The 21,499-nt window shown below is 36.2% G+C and overlaps 1 protein-coding gene across 2 annotated transcripts; it reads left to right on the top strand.

Annotated features, from left to right (window-relative positions):
• The first annotated feature begins 9,480 nt into the window (after positions 1-9,480).
• On the top strand, positions 9,481-16,660 carry SPRY2 (sprouty RTK signaling antagonist 2). Of its 2 annotated transcripts, none has more exons than XM_075199884.1 (2): positions 9,481-10,064; positions 14,933-16,660. In XM_075199884.1, exon 2 carries the CDS (start codon positions 14,984-14,986, stop codon positions 15,926-15,928), a length of 945 nt encoding a protein of 314 aa, XP_075055985.1. In that variant the 5' UTR covers positions 9,481-10,064; positions 14,933-14,983; the 3' UTR covers positions 15,929-16,660. The 2 variants fall into 2 exon arrangements, with proteins under 2 accessions (XP_075055985.1, XP_075055986.1); XM_075199885.1 differs by lacking the exon at positions 9,481-10,064 and adding an exon at positions 10,874-11,118.
• Positions 16,661-21,499: the final 4,839 nt, after the last annotated feature.

The raw sequence follows: 21,499 nt of genomic DNA, 5'->3' as shown, positions 1-21,499 counted from the left end.
ATAAAATTTCCGAGGTTACTGTCACTTCAAGAAATAGAAAACGTTTCTTTCAAAAAAACCTCTCTCACAAATACACTGTTTAGCATTACCACATACTCTTTTATTACGCTAAATAAATAACAAAAGAGGATAAAATAATAGAAAAAGTACATTTAACTGTATTTTATGTTTACATTTTCAAATGTAGAAACAAGAATTATTTACATATAATTGAGAGATAAGATAAAAGCAGAGAGATTTAAAAAAAAAAAAAAGGGGAAGAGGAATTTGGGGTGATAATATCAACACACTGAAAATGTGTAAATTATTAAATCTGTAAAGAGAAATGATGCCGATCATTGTCAGATCCCAATAATGGCTTTTCTACAATCCACACCAACAAAATATGGATGAATGCACCCTTGAAAGGCATATTCATTCTAATAGAAAACATTCCATAGATTTCCACCAAATTCAGGGGACAAGTTAACTGAAACCAACACAACCATGTCTAAAGCCTATGTGAAAATGTTAGAATCCAGTCCATCACATTTTAATTACATTTTCATCCATTCATTCACCTATGACAATGATGACATGGAGATCTCCCTCTGCCACAAACTGTTCATGACAATTAACTTTGCTTAGTTATCTTTCTTTCTTCCATAGAAAGGGCAGATTTCAAGAGTACTCCAAACTCTATCAAGGTGAGAATACAAGTAGCATTTAGGATCTGTTCCAATTCAGCATAAGTCCAGAAAAGACTGCAGCACTCACAAATCAATAAAATAACATTTATTGAATATTAGTAGGAATATTTAGGTCCAAAGACATTTATTAAACCAGCACTGGACTAAAACATTGCTGCTAATGTGTTTATTTGAATAAAGATTTGTTAATGATAAATTCATGGATACAGTGTTCTTGAACTTTCACTTCTGTTATAAATTCCTTGACTGAAAAGAAAACCAACCTAGATCCCTTCATCTAGAAAGAGGACCAACTAGAAAGAGAACCAACTTAGATCCATTCATCTTCTAAGTAGACATTTATATTCACCAAAACATTGGAATCATTTCAAAATATGAATGTATGAGAAACTAACTATACAACAATTTCTAGATGGTATAAAATACAAGCTGTCATTAAAAAATATCACCGTGAAACCTCATGTCCACACTGGACTAGTCAAAGGACACTATTACAATTATTTTTCATTGTTACAAAATCTTTATACTCACATATTGAGATTATTATAATTATTGCTTATTTATATAGTGCCAACATATTACGCAGTGCTTGACATAGAATATATAGTCATTCAAATCAGTCACTATCCCATTGGAGCTTACAATCCAAATGACCTAAAACACACACACACACACACACACACAAACCAATTAACCTACCAGTATGTTGTTGGAAGTCGGGAGCACCCAGATGAAGCCCATGTAAGGCAGCAATGCTATCCACTGTGTCAACGAGCTGCTATCTATTTATCTATCTATATCTATCCAAGGGTAGCCCTACATTTTTTCTTAGGGGTTAGGGCAGAGGCGGAACTAATGACCTGTGGGCCCCACTGCAAGGAAGCGGGAGGATTCAACTGGGCCCACAGATTGCTAGTTCCCCATGCAGCGGGCCCCATTACATCCATGGTCCCAGGTGCACTGCTCCTGCTGCGCCAATGGTAGTTCCGCCACCGGGTAGGAGGTGATTTAGTGCCCCGTCCCTTTTTTCTCTCTGTGGCTGCCTGTAGCCACACAATATATACATGTTCCTGTTGGCAGAGACCATGCAGTGGATGCTGCCCTGCCACTCTGATGGTGTTTAAAACACAATCAGAGCAGCCGGGCAGGATCTCTGTCTGCCTCTCAGGCAACAGGGACAAGAATATAGTGTGCGGATGCAGACAGCACCTGCTAGGTTGGGGGGGGGGGGGAGATTGCTCCGATCGCCACTGTATCTATCTATCTCCACTCCAGGTTTAGGATATTCACTGGCATCTGTAACACTGATTTTTCAGACATGTCTGCCTGCATTCAAAATTGTCAAGGCTGTTAAGCTGCACCTTCTTCATTAAACTTGCATGTACTTGTTTTGTTTCTATGTATGAGTTGTTTTTATGAATGGTTAGTTTTATGCATTATTTATTATACCTGCTGCAAAGATTTGTGGCACTTTACAAATAAAGACGATGATGATGGACTTACTTTACTTTCAATGATCACAGAATATTTGTAAGTAAATTAAGTTCCTATTACAAAGTCCTAAAAAATAATTGCAGCTCCATAATAGCTAACATATTGCACATAATTGACCAATATGTCTCATAACAGTCCCAAATACAGTGTAACAGCTCCAAAGATCAGTCCCAATGTGCATGAAAATATTTCTCACTTTAAAAGCAATATATGCTGTGTAAACATATTCTCGCTGAATAACAAATGGGGAATCCCATGTCTGAGATAATGTATATATACTAGTTCCTCATGCTTAGAAATGTACAATAGATATACGGATAATATTTTCTAATAATAATAACTATTAGTGTTATCATTATTATTATTTATATTGCTTATTAAAAAAATTGTGGATCAACTTTTAGAGAAAAAGTAGTTAAAAGGAAATTTTGTTTGCCTTTTCAGTTTTTATGATACAAACCAACTATTTTGCTGAACGGCCAACAAAAAGATCTGGCCTACTCAATCTTCTCTCATCAAATGATCAGTAATCTAAAATAACACTGTCTATGTGTAAAGTTCTATCGTTGATACCCAGTATCTGTGAGAGAAGGGTGTATTCTGTCTCTAGCAGCTATCAATTTTTATATCCCAACACATTTATCACAGTGAAGTGTAATGCAACATTATACGAGGTGACAAGCAAACAAACATTGAGAAAAAAAACACCATTTGCCAGATGTAATAGGTGAAACAAGGAGTCAGTTCTGATAAATGTCAGGGTTTTGCTATGTGGTTGCTGCAGATTCTATCAAGCTCTGAGTACCTAAGTAATTTATATTTTTAAATCACTAAGTAATTAACAATATATTTTAGATATGGGGAACTCCCTTTACTGCTTCCTTTGTGCATACTGATACTAAAAAAAAATTCAATTCAGACACATAACTTGTATGTTGATACCAGGGGTGGATCTACGATGGTAGCAGGGGGTATAGCAGCTATGGAACTGTATCTATTGAGGCTGTGGACAATTTCTCACCTCCTCCAGCCTAGGAAGCTCCCTCTAGTAATTAGGCATTTGCTGTTATCATAGTAACCAAAAGGAAGACTGTGGTTAACAATGTAGGCTGCTTTCTATTGTTTACTGTAATAGCCATGGACTGATCACAGAGTAAACTTGGTGACCTAACAGGTATGTCTGTGTGTACTGAGCAGCTGGGAGGTAACTTTTCTTGAGATGGTGACACATGCTATAATTGTGGGATGCGATACAGTTTAGTGCAGGTGGCTCTTTTGCTTTTGTGAAGTCCCACAACAGGTATAGAACCATAGATTGCTTGAGCTTGTTTTGAATATTTGCCACAAGTAGTAATAATACAGTATGGGGTCATGTTAAGTAGAACTATTTTATAAAATATAATAGTTCTGAGGGGCATAACTTTAAAACAATGTAGTGCTAGATAACAATAAAGAATGTTTGAAAAGCTACTGTAGAATATCTTGGTATACTAACTAAACTGGTATACTAATACGGCACAAAAGGGGACCTGGAGCAGGCAGACAGCTGGATCTAAACTTCACTTTTAGGGGAGCGAGTTAGCGCTCCCATCAATATCACATAGGAGTTGTAACTAATTTTGTGCCCTGGGCAAGGTCGAAGTGTTTGCGGAGGGCACAAAATTGTTATCAAGATGCTCGCACATGACAAGCATGTTACCTAATACATATATATGCCTACATGGGTGCTCTTATAAAAGTTTGCTATGTCTAGTTCCTCCACTGGTTTAGACTTTATTGCTGTGACAAGATAGTGTTTACAATTCCTGTAGATGAAGGTATATAAGCAACAGTTAATATATAATTTAGCATTCCATAACTTTCCAGGCACCGCAACATTGATGAGGTTATATTGAATAAGATGAAAGTTGCACAAATATCATTTTAGTTTCCTCATATATCAGAGAGATTTCCGTAAACCTTTACAGGCTTTATTAAACCTCTGTGACATATTACACCTTTGATATCATATCCAAACTCTCCCTGTCCTAATTATTATAAGACCGTGTTCAGTTCTGTGTAATCATGCACAACATATTCAGGTTTTTCAAAATATTGTTAACCTATATATATAGCATCCGTATATTATGTAGTGCTTTACAGAGAATGTTTAATCATTGCAATCAGTCCCTGTGAAGCTTACAGTCGAAAATCGTTACCACACAAACATTAACCTACTAGTATGTTTTTGGATCATGGAAGGAAACCGGAGCCCCTGGAGGAAACCCATACACACATGGAGAAAACATACAAACTAAAGTGCCTTGGTTGGCATAGAATCATGGACCCAGAGATGTGTGGTTACGCATGTGTATGAGCAGGTTTTGGTTCTTGAATGTATGCATTCATTATGTATGCAAATTATCTTTTGACTCCCACCCCACTGAACAATAAGCTCCTGTTCCACTTTAGAGCAAGGAGTGGTCTTCTTATCCTATCTCTCCAAATCAACATCAATCTGCCAATAAAGTCTTATTATCCTATTAGCCTATCTGTCTGCATAAAAATAAGTCACCCAAACCCCAATAAGGGTTTCACGTAACCTGTTATTAACATACTACATAGATTTGTTTACTATTCAAAGAGAGTGTGAGGTGGGTTCTAACATGTTGCAAAAATCTGTCAACATTTTAACAAATAATTAAATCAATCAATGCAATACCCCCATAATTTTGGTTTACTAACAAAGAACTTAACTGTAACGAACTGCACTAGTGGTAGATAATAACAAAGGGTTTTTGGCATGCAGAAATACAATATAAACATTTTCCTGTCATTTTCTGTGAAAATGAGAAGAAACTGAAACATAAATCAACATACCATCACCTCATACAATTGTCATTAAATGCCTTTGAAAATATTTTGAAATAATATCCTCACCTCACACTATTGTTATGAAATGCCTTTGAAAATATTTTGAAATAATATCCATCGCTGTCGCATTCAAAAAGCAAGATTACAGCATTATATAGCAACAGTTGTATGTTAACAGTAAGCACAATTACCATCTTTAATGCTTTAATGCTCAAAGCAACATTTGCTACTTAGAAATGACATTAGCAATTGGATATATGGGTAACATTGATATAGATATATATATATATATATATATATATATATATATATATATATATATATATATAAAAAATATATATATATATATATATATATATATATATATATATATATATATATATATAAAATATAAATGCTTAATGGCATGTGTTAGTCTGTCTGTGTGTGTGTGTGTGTGTGTGTGTGTGTGTGTGTGTGTGTGTGTGTGTAAAAAATAAAACCAAGCTGCAGCACCACCTGCTGGGCGGAGTTATACACTGACCTACTAAATTCTTAGTGTGTGTGGAAAAAAAAATCAGAAAGGGCTGAAATTTGGTATACTAAGATGTTTTTAATTTGTTAATTTAATTTGTTAATTGTTAAAAGTGTTTATAAAGATTTAAAAAAAATATATATATATTTCTTGAAGGAGAAGTGACAGTTGGGAGTGGTTGGTGGTTGCCGGGGGTGACAGTGGGGAGTGGTTGGTGGTTGCCGGGGGTGACAGAGTGAGAGGAGTGTGATACTCAGGACCGCTGAGAGAGATCCCTGTGTCTGGATAGACATCTGGATAGATGTGGCGATGAAAATGAAGGATGAGGTGATGGAGAAGAATGATGAGGTGGTGACATGTGGACAAAACCACGTTAAAAAAAGGGCGCTTGCGTCGGGAAGTAACGCTCTTCCCCTGAGGAGGCCTGGGCTAGGCCCAAATGCATGACAAGAACCTTTTTAACACCTTAAGTAGCTTGATTTGACTAGAATGCATGAGTATCATGCACGGGTTAACTTGTATGTATGTATATATATATATATATATATATATATATATATATATATATTATACTTTGCTCAGTTCACATCAAATCAATATAACTTTATAAGCAAGGTTATGGCTGCCCCTCTAAGCCTCTAGTTGACAAGTTACATGGTAAGCCAACAGTACCCAGCATTCAAGGCAATAAAAACTTGTCCAGCTGTATTGTTCCCATCAATACATCATATAGATTTTTGCCACTACAAGTAAGGTCTTGGAGGCAGCTTAGGTAGAACATTGAATTGAGTTATGGAGGGCAACATCTGACAAAATACCTTCGATTTAATAATATATATACTAAAAATCCCTTCTTTTACAGAATAGTAACTCACAAATTTCAGAGCAGTTTAAAAATTCAGCTATACCCACACAAAACAAAAATAAAGTATGTATATTCATTGTTGAGGTGCAATACCTCTTTTAAGCCTTTAGGTGACACTATTGTTGCTGTTGTCCATTAAGAGGTTTGTCTGTTACTATTTGTAATTATATCTTTCTAAAGTGACGCGACCTTCCAGCCGATATCATCACAATTGTTCCTCAATGGTGTCCATTCAGCAATCTCCAATGAAGGTTTGGTTGTCTTCATTGAGTTTTAATTTTCTGTTTTTGTTTTGTTTGTTTTTTTATATATGTAAATTACAAATATTTTACTATTGTCAATCATACTCTGCTTGTTAGATTTTGGCATATTTTAATATAATAAATTAATAAACAAATATATTGTGAAATAGTACGTTAATGTTTAATGCTTTGTTTTCTCTCTTTTCAGAAAAAAAGTGCAAGTGTTTCCAATCTAAGGTGAAGCCTAAGAACAAATACAATAGAACTTGCAAATTCACCCTGCCCTGCCAGTCCAAACTATGATGATATCAAGAGGAAACCAAGCTGTTTACTCAATTATATTAGCATTACTGATAAGGTACTGAGTGTTCATTTGTGTTCATCTGGGTCCTTTTATGTGTTACATGAGTGCCTTATCTCACACACATTCCAGTCCCCTCCGCTCTCTGAAATACACTATCCCAAGTGACTAAATTAAAAGACTTGCAATCATTTAATTGAATTATATAAACTAATTAGAACTATAATATAATACATTTTATAAATATTACTTGGATATAATATTAGTATTAAATGTATTAGCATTATACAGCCATATTTATAGTCACTAAATAATCTACAAAGAAAACATTGCGTTTTTGGAGCAGAATATGTTTGAGGTGTTGTAGTAATTTGCACACTGCTTTGGAAAGAAAAGAGTTACAATGAAACCAATAAAGTCCTATAGCATTATCAAAGTAGTACTATCCATTCATATGCAGAGTAGTTGCCCTTCCGGCAGTGAAATAGTTAGAGAACATTAAGGAAGTATCTCTAGCAGCATTTCCGAAATGGGTGGGGTGAAGAGTGATCTCACCCTCCATGTTAATGGCTCTTGCGTTAGGAATGCATTCCCCACATGCCCGCATTGGGATAGATAACGAGACCTGACTCCCCCTAGCGGCAACACAAAAAAAGAGACGCTCTCTTAGGCTAACTTCTATGGACACTTAGCAGAGTGGAGGACGAAGGAAGGGCGCATATTAAACTTCACACTATTTCCTGTATTTTCTGCTGGGTGCTTTCGTACCATTGTATAGATGCAAGTAACGGGACACTGGTTAAAATAATAATACTCTTAAGCTGTCAAAAACAGAAGCACAGATTTTCTAATTTTCTGTGTTGAAGCTTACTGTAAAGTTGAATGCACTATTATTACATGACTTTGCTCTTAGCAGAAATGAACATTGTCTATTTAAGCATTAAAACAAATAATGTGCAAGTTATTGCATAAGACAACTTTAGAGGTGTATCTATATCTACTAGAGTCGTATTTGAAAACAATGATGCTTGTACTGTTATATCGTGTATTTTGCTTTTTTACTTTTCAAGCTCCTATTATGAAGAAAGGTTTTTGTTGTATTTATTGTTGTCTTTATTGTTTATAACATGATGTGTCATATTGTACACAGTTATTAAATGCAAATTGAAGTTATAAACTTTCAGCAATACTTAAAATGTCAAAATGTAGACAGTTCTCTAAGATCTATCAGCTGATTGAGGTGGGGTTTGGGGAATTATGATTTCTAACAAAAAAAAATTATCATTAAATATCAGTATGTTTGTCTGATACAGAGATGCATAATCTCTCTCCTATGTGGAATGCTGAATAGGTTTTAGATTTCAATATTGAATATTCATATGGGTTCATTTTTGTTCTATCCTTTTCAGACTGGTACAGAAAACTATTGTTTGCAGAACAATCATGTCAGTGATTTGGCTAAAAAAAAAAAAACATCACAAAATGATTAAACACACCAGTAGTATTAGTAAACTTAAGGTAACACCGTTGAAATGAAACCTATAAAAAAAATAAGTGAAACCTAAAAACTTCAGTAATTTCTTATGAAAAATAATTCCTTCACTATGGGATTGATTTAGATAAGATATAAATTAAATCCTACTACCATAAGTTTTACTTGTAAATCTTGAAAAATGTAATGTAAAAATAAACTGCTACCTTAGCAACAAAAATGAATATTTACCTATTTGAATTTTGCACTCAATTTTCTTTGTCCTCAGTAATTACAGGGTACATCTCTGAGGCAGCAACTGAGAAGTCATTTATCATTTTTACCTGCATAAACAAATCCCTAATACATATAGTTTATTTTTAAAGTACGTTTTTAGTTTAGCTTTAGTTCAAATGTAATCTGCAACTACTGCACTTAACAAGTGAATTAACTACTATTACAATTGAGTTGCTACCTTTAAGCAGATAACACTTAATTTATATAAATGCTGACAATTTCTTTATATTTTGCTGCTATCCCATTCCACACATGTTCATAAGTATGTTTTATGTGAAACAAATATATGTTTTGCCTCTTATAAATAAAATGTATTCATTGTGTTTATGTAGTGACAAGGAGCAGATTGTACTTTGCAAAGCAAGTACAACATGAAAGGATAAACAATATAATATATAGTACAAACAAATACACAATGTATAAGGAAAGAATGTCCTGTTGGTAGGAAACATCCACAAGAGAAGGGTTGGGAAACACATGCTGTATGTACAGTGCTGATCCATTCAACAAGTTAATGTTTAGCATCCTGTTGTATTATTATTTACAAAGATAAGTGTATATGGGTAAACATGGTCCACTATGGCGTGCTAAGATTCCACACTGGTGTTTATTTGTGATACTGAATAGGGATGAACTTTACACAATAGCTGCATGGGACAGTCACAATATAAACGGATTTCCACCGGCACCTTAATAGTGTTTAGTCACTCAGTGCTCCCCACCCACTGGACTACCCTCAGCAAATGCTTTTCCAGCAGCAGCAGAGGCAGCAATCCGAGGCCATTGCCCTGTAAGATCCCTCCTGCGGCTCAGAGCTGGGAGTGTGAGTGAATGTAGCCCCGCAGAGCCAATGAGCAAGGACCGGATGCGATATATCCTCTGGGACAACAACTGCTCTGTTCCTCCTCAGTTCCACATGACGCCATTTACTGCTGCATATCCCCAACCTCTTGAAAGCGAGTGAGAGCAGAGAGCCCAGCTCACACCATCACCATCACACCACAACAACACACCACAACAACACACACTGTCACCCTCCGCGCTGACCATCTGCAGGACCTTGCGGGACTTTCACATCAACTTTTTCCCCACCGTCACTTTCCACTAAGATCTTAGCACTTCTTTCTCGTGCTCAGAGGGGACGAGTCGCTGTGGATGAAACTTTTAGCTGTGCCCGGGGTATTGTGGACTGCTGGCGCTTTACATTGTAAACTTGTTTTTCTTTGCCTTATTTGGAACACTTCCTACCGGACTGTGCGAGGCATCCCCGGGATCGGATTTATTACCAGCCCCTGCAAAGTATCCGGAGAGAGGAGTCGTTGGGCAGCTGCGGTTACGGTGAGTATGGGGTTAATGTAGCTTTAACCCTTCATCTGGCCTGCTTGCATTGCAGGAACAGGGTTTATTTGGTGCCAGTGAGATCCTTGTTGGACTGGAGGAAACCAACACGGGCAATGAGTAAGATAAGCCCTGTTACATATAGGGAGGCCCTCAGTCGGGGTAATGTTGGACCCCAGACTTCTGCTGTCTAGCAATTATTATATAGATCTGCTTTATCTAAGCGCAGGGTCGTCTGTGCAAACGTGGCTTGTTTTGCAAAGTATTAGGATACAATGTTTTAATAAGTTGAACTCGTTTTGATTTCTGTAACATTGTTTGTGTGTGTGTTTTACTAATGATCTCTAAGTAATAGTTTCCATATGGGGCTTTGGGCTTACTCGGTGATTTTACAAAGTAAGTTCTGGGGTGTGTGGTGCTAGTAACAAACTTCATGGTCTCTTCAAAAAGGTGCATTTTACTTTCTGATTGTTGTTCAGAATATTGTGTCCTGTTTCGTGCCGTCTTTACTCAAAGTTTCCACTCTGTGGTTTGCATCGCGTTCTATTTTGAATTTAGAAGAGGATATATCTTGTGGTGTTGAGCAGCTTCGGAAATATTGTGGTCTAGTTTAAAGAGCTATTTATGTCTTTTCACCATGTCCCCACAGTAAACTCCTTGCTCCCCCCCTCCCCTAATCCTCAGTCTGATCACACACTCGGCTTCTAATGGGGTTTTCAGAGGAGGGGATTGAGGAAGGGGGGGGGGGGGGGGGGCTGGCAGAGGAAATCGAGAGACAGCTCGAAAATTCACACAGTCCATCATACACGAGACAAACAAAATAGCATTTGTGTGCATAATGCAGCCAATCTTGTGTTTAGTGCACCAGATTGTTTAGTCGTTGATTGTTATCCAGATTCTCTCTGGCATCTGTCAGATAAACTGACAACAATCAGCACCTGTAACCCAGAATAGAACTTTGAAAAACTTTCTACAATTGTACACCTAATTCGTTACACAGAATGTCATTCTTCCTATAACTGGTCAACTGATGTCTTCAAATGGTCTAAAAGAGGTATTCTGTGTGTCCACTTTTTATTCTTAATGTTATTGTGTAAATATTATGTATTTGTCATACCTGGAAAAGCTTATAAGAGGCAGTGTAAATAGTCCTACATTTCCGTTTCTGTTAATCAACGATTAGATGTTTTAACAGACAGTCAGATATGGTAGATAAATATTGATGTGCATTTAGTTGACATTTGGTGAACTCCTTCAGTTTGTATTTCGGTTGGCTTTTTTTTTTTACATGCATTAAAGGCCTATATGGAAGACCAATATATGAAAGGGTTAAATATTCTATGTGGATTAAATAAAGGTCAATTCTGAACAAATGTTTTATGTGAGGACTGCAGAGGAAAGCCATATGAATGCACAAAATCACAGCACCATGTACTGGAGGGTACACACTAGTATGTACTGCACTGTGCCTGTGGCTACTGTTGCATTTATTTTAATTTTAATATCTACACCAAGTTAAGTAAATGCATTGTACTTGTATGTAGTAACATAATGCTTAATTTTTGGGATGTTGGAATCTTGTGGTTGTTGATAATTCTAAGATTTGCGGCTAGACCAAATTCTAAATTACTTTTGTCTCACTTGAACCAGTGGAAGGTTTGCAAACTTCAGACTATAACCAATTAGCTTAACTGTTACCAAAGTATTTCTAGAATGAATTTTATTGCAGACAAGTTATGACAGCAGATTCTACTTTCTTCTCTAAAATTGAAAAATACATTGACCTTGTTCTTCTCTCTTTGACGATTCCCTCAACTAGGTTGAACTAGGTTGAACTAGGAAAAGCTTGATCATAACTGAAATATTGATGGATTGTTGTACTTTGTAACTGCAAACTAAAATGCACTTTCCTATTTGTTTTCTACTATCATCATTGTGGAATTTAAGTAGTGATCACTTTCAAAATGCATGTATACCTTGGTTTTTCGTAGTGTTCAGTTTGAGACGGCTGAGGCTAATATGAAAAATGATGCATTGATCTGGCCTATGACAGAAACATTTTAGGTGTGAATTATCTTTTTGTAATTAAAAACCATAAACAGGCATTACAACGGTAAAAGAAAATTGTGCATGTAAAATGTAACAAGGAGAATATGTAAGGAAAGTAAATAGTTTGGGCAGTACACTCTGACTGTGCGGGAATCAGAAACTCTGTTCTGCACGTACAGCACGTTACTACTTAGTCGAAATGATGTGTATTGGTTTACATGTATTCAAAATCTTTAGGTTTACCTTTCCCTATTAAATGCCTGTTCAATATTTACTTTGTGAACACTGAGAAAGTAAAGTGACATCTTCACTTTATAAATGCTATGCTGTTAAGTTGTACAATCTGGATGTGAAACAGTGCTGGATTTAGGCAAACCAGGTAGATCCTATTAGTGACTGAGGATCCTTTAGATTTGTATAACACACGTCAGTCTTGTAAAAAAAAATCTAATGTATACATGTAAGTGACTTAACTGTACATAATACACATGGAAATATGTGTGTGTAGCAGTGATAGACAACCTGATACATTTCAAGGACTGCATGTATAGCCCTCTAACCGTCAAAATTAAATACATTTATTCAAATAAAGATACACCACTCTAATAACATATCAGCAGGCATTTTAATGTAAGATAAACAAGCATTGCAAGCATCAACAAACAAATCTGACAAATTCAATATGACTTCTGAGTGAGCAGTTTTTCCACAAGCTTTAGGTGTAAGACTGGAACAGTCACAACACAATTCTGCTGAGAGGTTTCTATCTGTCAACCTGTTGTGCTTGTTGTTTTTAATGCTAGAATATATCTGTTCACACGTAAAGCTGACAAAACAACCAACAGGGCATAAAGAAGGAAAGAGCTTGGCCCTGCAGGTGATGGCTCGGAGGGCCACCTGTTGCCTATCTCTGGTCTGCAGTGTGTAAATAGATGTTTAGTGTGTGCATTTTTTTTTACACATACACCATTTGTTTTACTTGTTATATATTTGAAGTTTATATGGAACATGTTTGGATATGTTAAATACATGGGTATGTCGAGAACATTTCCTTTGCATATTAATAAAATGCTAATGTACCTTTTACAGTATTTCTGAATGATCCTATTGGGGTCTAAAAGAGTGTCTGTTCACCTTTCGTTTCAGATATGCTGTGGATAATGTTTGCACAGCAATGGTCTCAATCCCTTCATTGTCAAGTAACTTAACAGAGAATATAGTGTTTGCGGGATGGCTGTTCAGTTAAACAGGCCTGATTCTCTAGATCTCTGCAATTAAAAGGGCTCTCCATCCAGAAATGTTGTAATGATGATAGCATCCTGTTTGCAAGACTCCCTGTAAATTCCATGAATAATGTGCATTATTCAGCCCATCCTCATTTAGTTTAGTTAGCAGGCCCATTGGTAAATGTATCAAAGCCATCAAGCCATAAAGACTTGTGCTGTAAATGTAGATGCTGTTTGTTATGCGAATACTAAAGTGTTCTGGGCATTGTCATTCACACTGTTGTGACCTGAGTAAAGAGGGGACAGTCTCATTATGGCAGCTGGTTTCCTGTTACTTGAATAGCTGTTAATGCAATCTAAGAGGAACCTGGTTTCCATACACCTGTTGTGACATGTTCACATATGAGAGGAAGGGAGAGGGAAGGGATAAGCTGCCTTTGTCCTGTTAGATGTGATTTGTGGTGGTCTAGGTTTACCCACCCCCCACCCCCCATATCACTACCCTCATTTACAACCAGATTATTGTTTCTTAGCACAAAATTGCATTAGTGTTTTAATTGCATTATATGTCACCCTTTTTATTACACCACCATCTATAACTGCACTGTATATGATTTTTTTTTTTTTTGTAGGGTGTTTTTAGCAGATATTATTTTGTTCAACACTAATGAATGTATCTCTATTATATATTTTGGCAAAGTAGTGTTATATTGAATACTTGTTCTCCTTTTTGGGTACAGTCAGTAGGACATCTGTTGAAATGTTTGATTTGTTTTTTTGACTACTAGTGGTGATTTTGTATTTCACTGTGACTAGTTTCCTTTGCACTGCATTAAGAAATAGTTTCCAAGAAAACATGTAGTTTTGATTGAGTGAAGCAATTACCCCCTAACTAAATTCTTTGTTGCAGACTGTTATTGGGCAAAATAAAGCAGTTCTAAATTACATTATTAGTTTTAGGCTCCATAAAAAAATTCTTGTATTGGGAGTTTTTTTTCTTTATTTATTGCTGCAAACACTTAAGGGAATCTTTCTGTTGCAATTTAAAAGGAGATACTGCAAAAGAGGATGTTTTGCTTTATTGCTAATGAAACATATCCTAGGTTACTAGGTTACATAACAACTTATTGTCCTGCCTAACTGTGAGATCTTTTCTATGTATGTCTGCGCATACCTCACTGTCTGCATTAAAAGGATGAGCTGGCACCTACAGTTTTTGTGCATCATATATATTCAGTACTTCTATTAATCTTGCGTAAATTAGTTTATTGTTGCTCTTTTTTTGTTTTAGATCTTTTGTAAGTAAAAATAAGTTTTATTTTTTTGTAAAAGCATTGTCTTTAATCACTAACTATATTGGAAATAATATTTAAGGCTCTTTCTCTGGCAACTTAATGCCAGAGCTATGAAAACGTGCACAGGTTTCAATACAGTTAGCTTTTAAAGATATCGCCTACAAAATACAAAAGCACTTAATTGCTCATATTTTTATGGCTAACATGTTACCGTGCTCTGTTTTAAGTTAGCCTTTATTCCTGGGCAAATAGCAGTTGAATGACTTTCTTTTTTTTCTTTTTCTTTTTTCTGCTACAGGATTTCAGATGTGTTCTCGGCCTACTGGAGTGAAAACTCTTCAGAGTACTGATGGAAGCAAGAGTACAAAATGGCAGTGGATCCCAGCCTTTACTCCAAACTCGGCATGACAGTGGGAGACCACATGGTGAAATTGACCCAAGGGATATTCTGACCCAGCAAGTTCATGTTTTGTCATTGGAACAGATAAGAGCCATACGGAACACCAATGAGTACACCGAAGGACCTACAGTGGCTCCCCGACCTTGGGTTAAGCCTGCTTCTCGTCAAACTACCCAGCACAAAAATGAAAGAATACATGTGGTAACTGACCAGAGGCAGTTTAGCAGGAGTCTTCTTCCACCAATGCATTCCTCATCTCGAGCATCTTTGTCTCGATCCATTAGTACAGTAAGTACAGGATCACGGAGTAGTACGAGAACAAGTACAAGTAGCAATTCAGAGCAAAGACTTCTAGGTCCATCCTTGACTTCAGAGATGGGTGCTGACCAGATAATTCGAGTACAGCCCAAAGTTGAGCTGAAACCAGAGGAGTTAAAGCCCTCCAGCAAAGAAGACTTGGGTTTACATGCATACAGGTGTGAGAGCTGTGGGAAATGTAAGTGCCAAGAATGCACTTATCCCAGGACTCTTCCCTCTTGTTGGATATGTGACAAGCAGTGCCTTTGCTCAGCACAGGAAGTGGTTGACTATCTAACTTGTGTTTGCTGTGTGAAGTGCCTATTCTATCATTGCTCCAACGATGATGAGGACAACTGTGCTGACAACCCCTGCTCTTGCAGTCAGTCACATTCCTGCACTCGCTGGTCTGCCATTGGTGTTATGTCCGTGTTTTTGCCTTGTTTATGGTGTTATCTTCCAGCCAAGGGTTGCCTTAAATTGTTCCAGGGCTGTTATGACCAGGCAAAGAGGCCTGGATGCCGATGCAAAAGGTCAAATACAGTATGTTGTAAAGTCCCACAGGTACAGCCCAGACATTTGGAAAAGCCAACATAGCACAGATGGAATCAAATGAAAGGAAAATTAGTTGGACTTTAACACACACATGCAATCACATAAGGTGGCCATCTTGGCACAGGTGGCAGAAAACAGAGGGATGTTTTTCCTGTTTGCAGTGAAATGTTTGTGCCATCATAACTGAAAGGCTTGTTAGAGAATCGGTAATCGAGCTCAGACTAAGACCCAGTGTTCTGTGACACATATTATATAAGCTAAAGTTACACAGACACTACTACATAATTGTGAATTGTTTGTGAATAATATTTGCAACGTTTGTAAATTAGTAAATGACTTTCATTTTTTTTGTTTTGCAGAGATAATGTCCTATATTTTTGTACATAAACAATAATATTTACAACTGTGAAAAATAGTGCTACAGTAATGGCACAATCACAAAATGTACTAATATACGTTCAGAGGAATGTGAATCTATCCAAATGGCTAGATTGTGCTTCACCTTATTGAATCTTAATATTCCTACTCTTTGGACTGTCTGTATATTGTACAGTTACAGTAAGAGTCAGCCTTTATTTTCTAATTTTTCAACATAATGTTTAGTGTAAAGTATATTTATTTGAAGTTTTATTATTTTATAAAAGAGAAATATTTATTTTAAGAGGCATCTTACAAATGTTCCCCTTTTTTATGATGTCAGTTTTTCTGCAATTAGGGGTAACTGATGCATATGTTCACTATAAAATAGAAAATATATTAACGTTTGAAATTAAACCTGACAAGTGGTGTGTCTTTCTTTTTATGTGTATTTGTTGTCATGGACTGGCTGAATGTTTTTGTATATGAATGTGTGCGATTGAGGTTTTCCCAGTAGGTAGTAGCTATAAAAGGTTTTCATACGTGGTTCTCAATGCAATTCCAACTTCCTTAAACTGGCCCTTGCAAGGCTTTATGAAAATTGATTTCAGTTAATTAGAAGGTTCCACACAAGTATGTAATGTTCTAACATTGTTTTTCCATATGACTTGGCCTATAAAATATATAAAAAAATATCTGTTTTTGTATAGATGACATGTTCTGGGCTTATTTCAGTGTGCGGTTTTCTTGTCCGATACTTTTTTTTTTTTAATACACTAAATGTAATTGTGTGTAAAGTCCATTAAATAGAGCTACAATTTCAAAATTACTCCACCCCCCCCCATATACTTATTCCTGTATACACCACCCTCAGTATAATGCCTGTGTTATAAGTTGGTGGTACTAAGAGGGAGCATACTAGTATTAATATTATACCTGCCTACTCTCCTGGAATTCCCAGGAGGCTCCCGAATTTCGGGGAGTCCTCACGGACTCCCAGAAGAGTAGGCAAAACTCCTGAAATTTGACGAAATTCACGGCAGTGAATGGAGGGGGGGGGGGGCTTAATTGTGTCATTAAGCTCCACCCCTCCATTCAATGCTGTGAATTTCAGCTTTTTTTATAGTGGGGGTGGGGCAATGGTGACGTTAAATGTCACCACACCCTCCTCCTACCCCATGTCACATGACTTCTCCCCCGGATCTCCCGGGGGAGAAATCTTAAAAGTGGGCATCTAATGATTATATCACATCTTTGTCAAGGTTTTAGTAGTAGGCGCTCTATCTATGATAATGTCCTGAAACCGTTTGATCATAGTAAGGAAATGCATCTAAAAATTGATATGTGCTTTAATACTAATCAATAATATATTTTATTCTGAAAAATTATCGGTCCTCCAGTTCAGCCCTTATTGGCTGCAGATAGGCCAGGTTTTGAAATAATTGTAATTGTACATAGATTTCTGTTAATTGCTAGCTGGACTAAGCTCCCTGGTCTGAAGGAAAAAGAAGGTCTTTCAGGAGACTAATCAATATTGTTTAAACTGTTAATTCATGCTAATGTGTTACACAAATGCATTGGCTAAATGTTTAATTCTTTTAAGCTGCAAATAGACCAACATATGCTAGATGCACATTAAATAGTACCCATACCTGGAGGAACCTGACTTTGGCCCAAGTCAGTGAAAAGTAGCTTAATATTTGTTTTCTTTAATTGTTCTGTTTGCTTGGACTTTCAGCATAGAAGATTTTTGTGCAATCTGGCAATAAATAAGCCCCCTTCATGTTCATGCTAATCAGTAAATATGTGTCTAGATTACATGCTGCCTAAAACTTGGCAAAAATCAGTTTATTTCTGTTATAGAATGTAATACTTGTCAATTTTCCATTTTCAATCTGAATGATTTACAACCTAAGGTAGGAGGCACCTTTCTGAAGATTAAAAAATAATCGTTCTAGCACATGCATTCTACGCTATTGTGTTCACCTATAGGGTTGACATGCACAGTTGGTAATGACACTTGTGTTTGCCGCAAAATGTAGGACATTCAAATCTCTTAATTACACTTTAAGAAAGCAGCAATGTGAAATAATAATTCTGAATCATCTTGTTTCCACTCACCTGCTTTTCTCCAGTCAAGGGACAGCCTTTATCACTGTGGCATGCCATAGGAACATTCTTGGCAATTACCATTTTTTTCCTTGGTTTGTATTTTCAGGCTATTAATGATTTATAAATTTACTATGGCATCCACAGTCACATGACATATGATGTAGTGAGCAGAAAGGCTTTGGAATGCCCCAATGAACTGTCTGCTCTGTAAAAATCACCCCCCCCCCTCCTTCACATGACATGCTGAGTTCTGTGATCAAGCATGTGAGAGACTAGCACAGTGGCTCAGTGGTTAGCACTTCTGCCTCACAGCACTGGAGTCATGAGTTCAATTCCCGACCATGGCCTTATCTGTGAGGAGTTTGTATGTTCTCCCCGTGTTTGCCTGGGTTTCCTCTCACACTCCAAAAACAAGCTGGTAGGTTAGTTGGCTGCTAACAAATTGACCCTAGCCTGTGTGTATTTTTGTGTGTGTTAGGAAATTTAGACTGTAAGCCCCAATGGGGCAGGGACTGATGTGCGTGAGTTCTCTGTACAGCACTGCGGAATTAGTGGCGTTATATAAATAAATGGTGATAATGATACATTGTGCCCACCAGAGAGGTTTTAAAAAACAATGTTTAATTGCTAAAGCACAAATACTTAATAGGGAATGAATAATTTGAGCAACTGTGGAGTGTATAAATGTTTGTTTTGAGTCTCCATTCAGTACTATGTATCAATGTTTTAGTGATTAAGCAGCATGCATGAAAGTCTACCTTTTACGGTTACCTAAATAACATATTTTGATATGCTGCTAAGCAATGTGGACTGAGTGATATTGCCTTTCTTCAGATCAAATGTTTTCCATCATCGAATAATTTTGCGAATTAGTTGATAGTTAACCTTTATAGACTTTTTAATGGTACCATTAAAGAGCAACTAAACTATCTCTAAAATTGAATTTGAAAACCTGTCCTGTGACATTAATAATGTAAAATTCACCATTCAATGACTGGAGAACTCAAATCGGCAAAATGCGATTGCATGTATTGAAGATATGCAAATAGGGGGTGTGGTGACCTCTGTCTGCTATTTTAGGCTTGGAAAGGTTCCCTGCCATGTACTTAAATATCATTACTCACAGGAAGCCTGGTATATATAGGAAACAACCTCAAACAGTTTTAAACTTTGGTAGTTTCCTGAGAGAGATGTACATTTTAGCGACAGCTCTTTTACATGATGCAATTATTTTTAGGATTTTAGTGAACCTCTAGGGGATTAGGTATGTTTTAAAAATTCAGTCCAAAGTTCTAAAATATAACTTTTATTAAATGGACAACAGATTTACTCACTGGCCTCTTATGGAAAACTCACAAACTGAAATATACATGGAAATGCATGGTGTACTATTAACTTTGTACACATAATGGTTTTTAATTGAATTTATATACTAAATGCTGTGTGCCTCTAGCACCAGTTTTCTGGTAACAAATGCATCTTTGCATTTATTAGTCTAACTATAAATGGCATGTCTGCATGATATGATCATCTGGGTATTTTGAGAACACTCCTGTTCTTGCTTAAATTTTATTAAATGCGCTGTAAATAAAAGTTTATACAATACATTCTCTACATAATTTTGTCTGTAAATACAACCAGAACATGCCGTAATATCTTACTTGCAAGTATGCAATAAGTCACCAGGGGCAGTCATATTGCTCCTACCATTCTCAAAATGGTTTTTGTTTTTTTTCCAGTAAGGCAAATGTGCATATACAGAATGTTTGTTTAAATATAGAATTAAATAATTATAAGGTTTCTTTTATTTTGCTATATTTATTTAGCAATTTATATATTCTATATACACCCTCCATATATAATGCCAACATAACATACACACATCCTTTTAAAGAGAATCTTTTTAATATGTTATGTTTCTTTTAAAAAAAAAAAAAAGAAACACTTAAAGAAGCGTGTGTCATCAAATGAACCATTTGGACAACACTAATTTAATTTTTAACTCATTGCCGTTTTGTAACAAGGATCATTGACAAATCATTTACTGGTATAGATTTTCAAATTCTCTTTCCAATTCCTTGGCTGATTTGAACACATTGAACCACTTGTGTTGCTAGTTAAAAGAATAGCAGGCCTTTGCAAATGACACACAGGAATGCGGTGAAGCCATTTGTGTCAAAGTGTTGATGTGACTCACTTGAAACAAATAGCCTGCTTTCAGGATATGTCTGTTCTGGAAAGTTACCTTCCACTGAGGTCAAAATCTTGCCGCTGCCAAGTTTCCCACCAGAAGTCTAGGAAATTATTTACCTGGCTTATTAACAAACCATCGTTTCCTGTTCTGAACGTTTGTCTCCAATCTTAAAGCAGTCTTGTGAAAAGTAAAGGTCAGCAAGTACACAGCACAATCATAAATATCGGAAAGTATCAAGTGCTGAGTTTTGCACTTATTTGGAAATCCATCCAACAAAAACACACAGAAATCAATAAATTTAGAACTTTAGTCAGCAAGTTCATTCTTCAGGCTTCTGACTATTCAAAAGTTTGCAAAATTTTTAAATATAATAACCTGCTCTGTGTGTGGGCTTGTAGTGTTGAAAGCTCTTCGCCTGCAATTTTATATTTGTATGTTTATAATCTGTCATCAGGTGACTCAAAAAACACTCAAGCAATATTGTACACATTATTTGACATGTTTGAGTGTTTATGGCATAAGTTTCATTCAATTATCACTTTGATAATACACTGATATGTATAACTATACATATTTCCCCATTCGTATTATAAAACCTGTCTGCCTTATGTAATGTTAAATGAACATAAAGAATAGTACAGTTCAAAGTATTAGTAATATCAAAAAAATCTTCTTTCCATTTTAATTTTACTTTCTTAAGAGCAATGTGGTATTTAAATATACATTTCATATTAGTTGTTTTCTGGTAAGCTTCCTATTACAAAAATTATTTTTATTTCTACCACACATAGCAGTGGATGACAGTAAATCTGGGTTGGAAAATTTATATATATATATATACATATATATCTCTCACGCACGCCCTCTGCCTATTATTTTATAATGTGCCATAGCTTCTGTAGTGTCAGATACAGTATGCAGGTCACAAGTAGATGAGGTAATACACATAA

This window comes from Mixophyes fleayi, chromosome 2, assembly GCF_038048845.1.
Source record: "Mixophyes fleayi isolate aMixFle1 chromosome 2, aMixFle1.hap1, whole genome shotgun sequence".
Taxonomy (NCBI): Eukaryota; Metazoa; Chordata; class Amphibia; order Anura; family Limnodynastidae; genus Mixophyes; species Mixophyes fleayi.
The sequence above is the reverse complement of the archived record's forward strand: the minus strand, read 5'-3'. Positions and strand labels throughout refer to the sequence as shown.